Genomic DNA, 12,025 nt, shown 5'->3' with positions numbered 1-12,025 from the left:
TTAGTTGTTAATCATCTCAGAATTAACCCAACAACAAATATTGCACTCTAACTAGCTTTAAAATGGTTCTGGATGAACACTCCGCAGTCCAGCTTCAGCCTTATCCACAATACATGTTTCTGCAATATGGTGAGTCTGCCAGCTGGAATGGATTCTATGCTTTTTCAGTGCAGCGGGACAGCCATTCCCTTTGAAGCTTTCTTTCTGTCCTGCTCCTAGTACTTGCTTTTCTTTCAGTTCTTCTTATTCCTACCAAAATTTCTCAGAACTCTATGAAAAAGCAACTATTTCAAGCAGAATATATGCATGTTTGCATATCTTAAATATGGAATTTGGACTGTTATTGTGCATAGTCCAAATATATGGAATATACCAAGCCATGTCTAAAAGTGTCTGCTGCTCTCACTGTAAAGTTGGTATTTTTCTTTGTGCTACAGTTTCAGTCATACCCTTTAATTATCCACAAATTCATTTCTGCCCAACTTTCCATGGTCCCGCAAATTGCTAGTTTGATTTCCCCCTTCTCTTTCCTAGGAATTGCTGTGAAGAATTACAAGAAGCTGAAGCATCATGGGGGATGATAGTGAGTGGATGAAATTACCCATTGATCAGAAATGTGAACACAAGGTAAGATCACTTATCCTAGGAATTGGCATTTCCCTGTCTGGCTACAGTATGTTAGCATCCTCTTTCAATGGATGTTACTTCCATTGAAAGAGGGAACAGATGTTATAGTCACCATATAATCCGGTGTTTGACAACATCATTTTATGTCAGGTTGATTTTAACAAAATTGAAAGTCCCCCAACTCATTGTTGTCTTTTTTGGTTATTAAGGTATGTTCAGTGGCATATTGAGAACAGAAAAATGCACCCCAGTAAATCAGTCATCACTTCAGCATTTCTTTCAGATCCTCCTTCCATATTCCAAGTTTTTTTGATCTCTCAGCCCATCCCTCCAGTTGATCTAATTTGGGCTTCCTCAGGATCAGACCACCAGTCATGACTAAACTATCCAGTTCCAAGTTTTCTATATCCAAGCTTCTGTTGGTCTCTGAGATGTTATATCTGTAAGCTCGTTTATCTTAACACAAGCATAACCCTGGTGGTCTTGGTCAGAGAGAAAATGGAGCAGGTGGGAAGTGGAGTATGCAAGAAAGGGATACTTCTCACTTCTGTGGAAGGCAGACCAATCAGAAACACACCTGTGGCCTTCAGAAGGAGAAGGACTCTGCCCCCAATGTGAGGATAGGCAGGAGGCTCTCATTGCTTTCCTCTATCCCATTCATTGCCACAAAAAACCCTTTGTTTTTTCCCATGAGGAAGAGCAGGTGCCTGAGGGGAGCCCAATTCCTGTGTGCGTCTGTGTGTGCAGGTATTCTGGAGTGCTTCAGACTCCATGGTGCCATCCGGTCTGAGGAGCATGTCCTGATCTGGCCAGAATGCAGCCTCTCTCAGTCTGGGTTGTTGTTCACTCGCTAAGGAAGGGGAGGCATCATCATCATCCAAACAACACATGCTTTCTCTCAAAATCGGGCACTTCAGTACTTCTACTCTTTATAAAGTCTCAAATTCATTCCATTATCCCTTGGAGTATTCTTTATTTATTTTATTTATTTAAAACATTTCTTGGCTGCCTTTCAGGGCAGAAGCTCTCATAAGGCAGTTTACAACAATTAAATACATAAAAACAGTTAAAATATTAAAAGCAATAAAACATAAAACAAAAAACACAATAAAATAGCAATTAAGATAATAAAAGCCAACAGTAAAACCAGCAGCAGTGTGATCTTTCCACAAGTTTACCCAGAAGAGACATTAAGTTAATTGTCCTGTAACTTCCTGGATCTCCACCCCACCCCTGATCCCCCCACCCTTTTTTTAAGTGTTTGATTGGATTTGTGAACCCTTGTTTTTTAACATGATTTTTGTGTATGTGCTCTTTAGGTAAAGTTTTGTATATGTACACTTGATTTTTTATCATGTAACAGACTGATTGCATAAAAACCAAGAAAGGGTGTCTCTTCTAAGGGAACTCCTCTGGTCTATTCAACTGTACAGGCTAAGAAAAGTCTTGCATGAATCCCACAAAAGGAGATAGATGAAACTGTGTTTGTATGGGCAGATAATGGCTCGGTTTGGATGACACGTTAGTCAACGGTGGTTTTAGAACTCTTTGATGGAGTTTCTACACCACCATTGTGAAACATGTCGTCTGGTGGGAAAACTCCATGCAATGGTGGAGGGGTTTTTTTGGAAACCACTCCATGTAGAATATCAGTGCAGAAGAGCATACCTGCACAACTGTTGTGTGTCGTGTGATGAGCTCCATGGAGTTTTCCCCATCTACAGAGTTGCCAGACAAAAGCGGAAGGCTGTTTGGAAAGGCTGAAACCTGACATATTTTCAAAGGGGAGTGACACCACACAATTGTGGGAATTGTAAAGTTAGCCCCAGTAAATCTCCAGGGAATACACAGCAGTCCGTATTGGCCACTGACGAAGACCCTTTGTCGAAACACGTTTGGCCTCTTTCTACGTGGTTTTAGCTACACATTGGTCTGTGCAATATGTTATTGCACTTTTAATGCAATATCATTGTTAATCTTTATTTTATATTTTTGTATATTAAACATTATGGTTTCATTGTATATATATCCTACAAAATTAGTCTACAAAAAGACCTTCATTCTTGCAGGAGCCCTTGACAGATGTTTTAACTTTTTATACTATCATTATACTTTAAAACAGGCAAAGTTGTGTATTCTGGCAAAATTCCATTTTTCTGAATCCAATATTTCTTCCGTAAAAAATATTTTTGGTTTCAGTATATTTTTCCTCCATAATTTTTTGGAGCAAGAACCTAAATATTCAAAGGGAAATGTATGATTTTGTTGATGGCAGAAATGAAGCTAGCTTATATTTATAGTGATTTTTGTTCTGTAAGTTTTGTATTCTGTTGTACAAAGTAAGCAGACCCTCCATTCGGATAAGATTTTGGCTTGCTTTTTTTTTGAGGGGGAGGCAATTTTCTGCCTTTACATCTCAGATATCTTCTATTTGAATACGTTGATTATATAGTTGCCAAACATATTCATTGGTAACTTAACATTACCTTTTTATGATCCACTCTTTGTTGTGTATTGTGCTTGGTGTCTCAAATGAGCCATGAGTTTGCTCACTGACTCGGATGTCTGTACTGTGGCTGCAGACCCTTTTGAGATTTACTCTTCAAATATTTTCTTGAGGCTACAAAGAAATAACTACATTGTTTGCTTTTTGTCTTATGTTGTAACTAATAAATGCTTAACAGTGCAAAATTCAGAGTTGTATAGCAGCAAAGACATCAGTGTATACTTATATGTATAATTAAAAGAAAAAAACTAGAGATTGGTCCTCATAAGCTACTTGTTCTAACAAAGGGGGGAAATACTCAGTAAGTTAACTACTTGTTTAGTTAAGCAGAGGTTTTAACTGATATCTTTCTATTTTCTTCGTAGTTGTGGAAGGCCAGGTTAAATGGGTATGAAGAAGCTTTGAAGCTGTTTCAGAAGATAGATGATGAGAAGAGCCCTGAATGGTCCAAATATCTTGGCCTTGTAAAGAAATTTGTGACAGACTCCAATGCAGTAGCTCAGCTGAAAGGATTAGAAGCAGCACTTGCCTATGTTGAAAATGCACATGTCGCAGGAAAGTAAGTCATTTGTTGTTGCATTGCAATGCAATTCTAAGAAGGGGGTGTAGCAGCTTTGACATTGTTGGCCTAGAGCAAGTATTAACTTGTTGACTCTTGACTTTTCTTCTTGAGACATGGGTAATGCTCCTGGAAACACTTCTTTTTGCCCATTGCCTTTGTATCTCCCTTTTCCAAGAGTTTTTTTCTCTTATTGAGAGCCTTAAGAGCCCTAATGTTTATAGTGTTTGAAATAAGTTGCCTAATACTCACATTATTGCAATGGTTTGAATGGTTTCTCTCGAGCTATATGTGTTTTATGGTTTTAATTGTTGTGAACAGCCCAGATTACTTTCGGCTATTGGTCAGTATAGAAATGTAATAAATGAATAAATATGAGTTTTAAACTTTAAAATGAAACTTACACACTTGGGGTATATGGACAATATCCAGGTCATTCATTTAAGACATTGGGCAGATTTGGACAATGGTAAGGCAGAATTCGAAAGAATTCTGGGTTACCCAGAATGAGCAAGCTTGCTAGTGCACACTACTTATTTTTATTTATTTATTTTTATTTATTTACCATACTTATACCCCGCTCCTCAGCCAAAAAAGGCTCTCGGAGCGGCTTACACTTAGGAAAAAAGACAGTCTTAACAGCGTGTGCCAGCAAAAGTGGCTACAGAAACCCAGGAAACCTCCAATTGTGGTTTGTTTACCACTCTGTCCACACCAGGATCCCTGGCTTGTTCTTCTAACAAGCCAGAATCCTAAACAAATAATGAATCCTGGGTTATAACTCTGACTTGTTAGGAGACAACAAGCCAGAGATCTCAGTCTAGACTCTAGAGTGTAGGTTTTGTTCTAAAGAATTTTGAGTTAACTATTAACTAGTCCTCTGTTTGAGGCAACTGGATTTTTGGTGTGCTATTTGGTATGTACAGTATGTCCCCCCCAAGAGACTAAACTATCAAGTATTAACTGAAAATAGCATAAAGGCAAACTTTTGTCTTCTGAGCTTTGAGGCAGAGGATCACTTCAACCTGCTTTACACTTGCATCAGGTTAAGCTACAGGCGGTGTATCCTATGACTCTTCAGGTACCATATTGTTAGTTCTAGAGCTGCTCAATGTCTCTGCTATTTTATATTCATATTATTTACCCATGCTTTTCAAAACTGATGCAAATAGATAATTCCTGTGTGAATTGCCGCCAGTATAAATAATCTCTCTCAACACAACTGTTTATGCCATAGTTAAGCTCTTTAATAAGTAGCTGTTGAAAAGGCAGCTGTGATAGTTGTATTCTTTCTGAAATTGAATAGAAATTATAGCCAAAATATATTTCTGGCATGATACAGTCTACTGTAGGTGTAGTATGCGCACACAGATGATTTCCAGAGACTTAAATCAAGCCCTGTTTTTCCCTCCATTTCACTTATGTTCCACGTAACTTGCACTGAGTAGAGGCAATGCTGGATGGAGATACGGAAAACTACCCAGATTTCAAGTAATGCTGTGAACATGTAAATGAAGGGACAGGACTCTCCTAATAGGGCTACCATTGTAATAGGGCTACCATTGTACCTAGTTCAGAAACTTCAACTAGTTCAAAATATGGCAGCCAGGTTGGTCACCAGTACATGTAGGTGTGAGCATATTACCCCAACATTAAAATCACTCTGCTGGCTGCCAATTAGTTTCCGGGCAAAGTACAAAGTGTTGGTCATTACCTTTAAAGCCTTAAATGGTTTTGGGTCCAGGTTACCTGCGAGATCGCCTTCTCCCATATGGTCCGCCCCGCACACTCAGGTCGTCTGGGGTGAACTTACTTCAGTCAGCTAAAACTAGGCTAACATCAGTTTCCCAGAGGACCTTCTCTTCTGTCACCCCCAGTTTGTGGAATGGCCTGCCAGAGGAGATTCGTAAAATTAACTCTCTGTGTGATTTTAAGGCAGCTTTAAAGACTAACCTTTTCCGGCAGGCCTATCCAGATCAATGTAAAATCAAGAATTTTTAAGATGTATTGATTCTGTACTAATGTTGTTCCCCGCCTCGATCCAAAGGGAGAGGAGGGTAAGAAATAAATATATTATTATTATTATTATTATTATTATTATTATTATTATTAATAATAATAATAATAATAATAATTTGTGTATCACTACAGCTTCAGTGTGCTAGGTCATGATCAAAGTTAAATAATTTCTTTGTAGTCTGGGCTTAATTGCAATGTTGCTCCTGCCTACAAACAGTTATTAATATTATTAAAATATTTACACTCTGTATTTATGTAAAATCAGGGTTGATTACAGTGGATAAAGTATGCATAAAAGGTGAAAAAAATACAATAAAACCAAGGAGTCAACCAGAAAAGCAAGGGTAATCTTTTTCTCCCACTCTGATTTCTTAAGTTATCACACACACACACACACATACATATATATAAATATAAATATAAATATAACATTTATATACCGCCTCATAGCTGAAGCTCTCTTTGGTTGTTCATTTGCTTTAAACAACTTGCAGTGGCCAATGTAACAAAAGTGATCAACTTGTTTACCTGTTTTTTTCACAACTGTCTTAGACTTTTATTATTTTGTAGTTAGTGTACCCTATTGGAATTTTTACTTTGCAGTAAAATTGAGGGGTGGGTAAAAATAAGTTTAAACCCTGGATAAAATCCTGTGTTTAAAAGGGATACAAAACTTTTAAATAAGCAATACATTTGCTGTTAGTCCAGAGCAAGTGGTTGTAGATTGCCTTACAGTATGTGCAGGTTTATCATTTATCCATTAACGGAGAGATGAGTTGTATGTATGATTGGGCACTCCTACATTGAACTTCCAAATCAACTCTGCTTGATTTTTCATTGGAGTCCATTTATACATTAAGCTGCTAGTCAAGTGAAGAAAAAGCAGGTGATGCACTTTCGTGTATGAACCAGTCCCTGACATGTATTCTTGAATGCAAGAGAATCCTATATTTCAGGATGATTGTCTTATATTCCCTAGAGTTGATATGGAGCATTGATGTAAACTTCAGAACTCTTAATTACATTATAGATATGCATTAAAATTAATTGTAATCAGAATAAATTCTTAAATATATGTTTTGGGTTGTATATTTTGAGTCCAGCATTAAATGGAAGCAAAAAGAGATGGAAACTACTACTGTGGCATGTTTGAAGGACAGGTCATCCCTATATATAACCCAAATAAAACTAAGTCCTCTAGAGAATAGAACTGTTAATTTTGCTGTAAACTAAAAGAGTATTATTGCCTTTCTTCTTTTTTGTTTTAAAGAACAACGGGAGAAGTGGTGTCTGGAGTTGTAAATAAAGTGTTCAATCAGCCTAAAGCTAAAGCCAAGGAGCTAGGCATAGATATATGTCTTATGTTTGTTGAAATTGAAAAAGGGGAAGTTGTACAAGAAGAGCTCCTTAAAGGCTTGGACAACAAGAACCCCAAGATCATAGTAGCATGTATAGAAACGCTGAGGAGAGCACTAAGGTAAGATCATCTGAAATAACTGTCATTCAAACTTGGTGAAAAATGGGATATTGGTGGTCACTAACAGAATTTGCTATTGCTGTGTATTTGAAAATGCAATAAAATGATAGTTATAACACTTTGAACTGAGAAATACACTAGCAGGTTACTCTGCTGCCATGGAGAGATTGAAGCAGTTTAACAGAATGTTTTCCTTAATTATTCCTGACAGTAGCATAGTTGTTTAGCGACTGGATGCCTTATGTTGCTGCATTTCAGATTACGGAAAGAGTTGCTAAAGACAAGCCAAACTTTTGTAAACCGCCCAGAGAGCTTCGGCTTTGGGGCAGTATATAAATGTAATAAAATAAATAAATAAAGCAACTCTAAAGTAAAAATGTTTGGCCAGGGTCAGAAGACCCCAAAGAAACAACTATACAGGAATTCTCCACCTTCTTCTAGTAAATAAGTTTTCCAGTTAAACAAACCCAATATTTATTTATTTATTTCATTTTTATACTGCCTAATAGCCGAAGCTCCCTGGGCAGTTCACAAAAATTACAATAACAACAATAATATAAATTAAAAAACAGTTATGAGGGTAGAAAGCCAGCAGGGGTGTGGTGGCTGTCCATTGTATTGCACTGAATGCCACATGTATGGCTTTCTGCCAGCTGGACAGAACTCAGGGATGTGTGCTCAGTGCTCAGGAACTGGAGACGCTGAGAGAGATAGCATCGGGGACCTAATAGGGGTGTCCCAGTCCTTGGCTGACAGCGGCTCTATTGTAACGGAGAATGGGGGTCTTGGGGAAAGAGAGCCATTCCAAGAAAGACAGAAATGATCTTGTAGAAGGGAGTCATTCCTCAGAAAATGAACAAATACCCTCTTGCACTTAGGATGTGTCTCCAGGTGAATGGGGGCTTGTGATAGTGAGAGATTAAAAAGGCAAATTTTATGTTAGTTATAATTAGGAATTGAAGGAATTGAAAATAAAACTGCCAATATCATACTGCCCTTATGCAAATCTATAGTGCTACCACACTTAGAATACTGTGTACAGTTCTGGTCACTGCATCTAAAAAAGGTTATTGGAGAATTGGAAAAGGGCTGGAGCAATTCCCCTACAAGGAAAGGTTACAATCTCTGGGACTGTTTAGCTTAGAAAAGAGACGAGGAAGGGGAGGCATGATATAGCTGTGTAAAATTATGCATGATGTGGAGAAAGTGGATAGGGAGGTATTTTCCTCCCCTTCTCATAATACTAGACTCTAGGGTCATCCCATAAAGCTGATTGGTGGGGGGCTTCAGGAGAGATAAAAGGAACTGCTTCTTTACACAACAAGTAGTTAAACTATGGAATTCACTGCGACAAGATGCAACAATGCCCTCCAGTTTGGATAGCTTTAAAAAGGGATTGGACAAATTCCTGGAGGAGAAGGCTCTCAATGGCCACTTGTCCTGATGGCTATATGCTGCCTACAGTATCAGAAGGATAATGCCTATGTACACCAGTTGCTGGGGATCATGGGAGGTGGTTGATGCAGTCATGTCCTTCTTGTGGACATGAGCTGGGCTGATTGGCCAGTGTGTGAACAGAGTGCTGGATTAGATGGACCTGGGTTTGATCTATTACAGTTTTTGTTACGTTCCTGAGAGTAGTGCACCATTCCATAATAGTTTTTAACTTGTTTCTTTAATGCCAGATCTCACTTTTTTATAATGGAGAGAGCTTCAAAAGTAGTTTTTAAAATACCAAATCCCACTTGCACATATCCAGAGTACATCTAAACAACTCTTAGAATCACAGTCACTGCATGTCAGATGTGTCTGCCGATACTCCTGTTTGTTTGTTTATTTTTGTTTGGTAACACTGAAGTAGTAACCTAATTGCAAATCTAATTATAAATAGGCTATTTCCCACGTTTTACGTTTTCAGTGAAATAATAATTTCCATCTTCAGTAGTCTGTCCAGTCTTACTTTAGTGACCTCTTCAGATATTCTTGAAGAATTTAATAAAAACTTGGTTATAATCAGAATATCTCAGTATTGTATACTTAGTAGTTTTTGCAAGTTTATTTCCTAGCTGCTGCTGAACTATTAAGTTATAGCACAATCAAGATACAAGAATACTTTCAGCCCTACTAAAACAGTCAGTATTGATTTTTGGTGTGAACGAAAAGTAGGTGAAATTCTATAAGGAAGTTTCTGAGCCCTTGTGTAAACAGGAACATGTTGCAACCTTTTTAAAAAAGAAAGAGTAACCCCCCCTTGCATCAGATCGCAAAGAGGAAAATTTTCTGAGCCCTCACAGGCACAATTTTTTGGGATTGGCACCCCCCTTGTCAATGTCCTTGTCAATTTCATTTTCCTTTTTGATGCTTTCCTTGCTAGTGAACACCTTTATTTTAAAAAGCTGCTTTACGTTCTACTGAAGTAATAATGCCTAAAGCTCCTTCTCTCCTGCATCCACCAGTCACTTTTGGCTACCCCCTCCCCCCTTCGTATTTGTCTCTTCCCTCCACTGGTATCCATTGCTAGCAATGAGTGGTGTCACTAAACATATACAAATTTCGAGGCAGAGTTGTGGCTGAGTTGGTAAACATACACAAATTTCAAGGCAGAGCAGGGACTCAGTGGGTAAACTTATGCAGATTTCAAGGCAGACAAGTGAGGTGGATCAGTAAAGATACACAGATTTCAAGGCAGAGCAGTAAAACTGAGGGGGAAATTGTGTAAAATTTCTAGCAGTAGACATTTACTCCTGCACACTTGCACAGGACTGGGGGGAAATTACAAACAACTTTGGGACACTGCCTGGTGTCCTTCCTTCAAAATTTCAATGAAAAAAAAAACATTAAAAATCCATCCTGAGGCAGAGGCCACTGAGAAAGGGATGAAGGAGAATGGTGTTGGCAGTAGTGAGATCACAAGAACCAGCTGGAGTCTTTGCTCTTACTGGGAGGCTATCTAGTTATCCCAACAACCCACAATAAAATCGCCCTGGTGGGTTTGGATGTCACAACAAGAAACCCTAAGCACCCTAGTACAAGACATGGGTTCTCAGGATAGCCAACTCACAACAAAAAATTGCTCCGGTTTCGGATGTGATGCTAAGCCACCCCAAAACCATCCACGCTAACAGCCCACCTCAGCTTAGCATGACGTGCAAACAAGGTTAGCGTTTGAAAGCATGGACAATACACATCTGCCAGAAAGAGCTAGTGTAGATGGTAAATTCATGATGATATCGTAATTAATAGTAACCATGTATCTGTCTGTCTTACATCTCAGTGAATTTGGTTCAAAAATAATATCGCTGAAGCCAATAATCAAAGTGTTGCCAAAACTCTTTGAGTCTCGAGAGAAGGCTGTTCGAGATGAAGCCAAACTTCTTGCTGTTGAAATTTATCGATGGATAAGGGATGCTCTCAGGCCGCCATTACAGAATATAAACTCTCTTCAGGTAAGGTTAGGAAGAAGTCAGTCAAGAAAGCATGACGTATTTTCTTAGTGATAGTATCCAGTACAGCTAACGTGAATTACATTGTACTAGCATAATCAACATCAAGCACAATGACAGTAGCGCTTGCTGGCATGATGGGTTTTCTTGGGAAACCTGTCATGCCGTTAAGCGCTATTGGCATTACACTACAGGTCATTTACACTAGAGGTCCTTCCAAGACTAAATGCTGAGTTTTGTAAAGCAGTTGCCCTCACAAGTGCAGTGTGACAAAGGAACTCCATCCCCCTCAATCCATAGTCAAACTTAGAAAAACGGGGGTCTCTCCAAAATATTGTGCTGATTGTGGAGAAGCTCCAAAAAGCAGCAAGAGTACAGGGAACACTTTTAAACTTCAGTGGTGCATTTGTGTTCTTATTGGGCACATTTTTAGTAGAGGGATGATTCATAAATAAGAGCTCTGTTAACCAATTAGCAAAGATACTAGGAAGTGAGGACATGGTTCTATGGCAAGTAAGGCTGAAAATTAAATCAACCCCTGCTTCAATTAATGTGTTTGTAATGAATGGTTTCCACTAGAATATGTCAGGAAAGTAACATTTGGTGCATGTGTTTTTGAATCTCTTAAAATCTGTCTGGAGGTTATTGTGTGTGGGTTTTGTTTAATGGGAGGATGAATACGCACATGCAGTTGAAATCACAGAAGTTGTATAATAACTTCATTTCTTCTAGCTTGTTTCTCCATTGTTAGTTGCTAGATTTGATAAACTGGTATTTTACTGTAGCAGGTTCATGTGTCAAGTTAGCAATTAAGTTCAAGTCCTTGACATGCTCCAAAATGGACTATATTATCCAATAATTATATAATGCATGACGTGTTATGGTATGTTGTACATGAAAGTAAATTGCTGTGAATTTGTTTCCACTGAGGTGAAGTTTTTTAGTGTCCTCTGCAGGTTAATGATTTCCACTGGCCTTAATTTTGCCAATAGCAGTTAAGTGGATCCATTGGTAATGAGGATGTATTGATGATCTTCTAACTCGAATTCTCTTTACAGTAGCTTAAGTAGGATTTTAAGCACACTTACATTTTAAAGATCTAAGGAACTTGCAATAGAGGAGAACAGCAATGTGCCCATGTCAGTAGCCTAGCATTTCATGTTTATTTATTGTTTTGATTCTTGAAGCTTAAGGAACTGGAAGAAGAATGGGTCAAATTGCCATCATCTGCTCCCAAGCAGACCAGATTCCTTCGCTCCCAGCAAGAAATGAAAGCAAAGTTTGAGCAGCAACAAGCAGCTGGTGGAGATGCAGATGGAGGTAACTTTGCTGACTAGAGTTCAATTAAACTGGCCAGAAAATGTGTTTAGCAATATCTACTAATACCTCTTTCC

General features: G+C 38.4%; 1 protein-coding gene across 3 annotated transcripts in view; it reads left to right on the top strand.

Moving 5' to 3' along the window:
• CKAP5 (cytoskeleton associated protein 5) overlaps positions 1-12,025 on the top strand; it is a 78,143-nt gene that overhangs the window by 13,152 nt on the left and 52,966 nt on the right. For all 3 annotated transcript variants that reach the window (XM_063117489.1, XM_063117488.1, XM_063117490.1), the window contains exons 2-6: positions 535-627; positions 3,499-3,692; positions 6,982-7,188; positions 10,463-10,634; positions 11,819-11,951. In XM_063117489.1, coding sequence (XP_062973559.1) covers positions 571-627; positions 3,499-3,692; positions 6,982-7,188; positions 10,463-10,634; positions 11,819-11,951 — 763 coding nt within the window. In that variant the 5' untranslated portion in view covers positions 535-570. The remainder of the gene's footprint in view (positions 1-534; positions 628-3,498; positions 3,693-6,981; positions 7,189-10,462; positions 10,635-11,818; positions 11,952-12,025) is intronic.

The sequence above is a fragment of the Elgaria multicarinata genome, chromosome 2 (genome assembly GCF_023053635.1).
Source record: "Elgaria multicarinata webbii isolate HBS135686 ecotype San Diego chromosome 2, rElgMul1.1.pri, whole genome shotgun sequence".
NCBI lineage: Eukaryota > Metazoa > Chordata > Lepidosauria > Squamata > Anguidae > Elgaria > Elgaria multicarinata.
The sequence above is the reverse complement of the archived record's forward strand: the minus strand, read 5'-3'. Positions and strand labels throughout refer to the sequence as shown.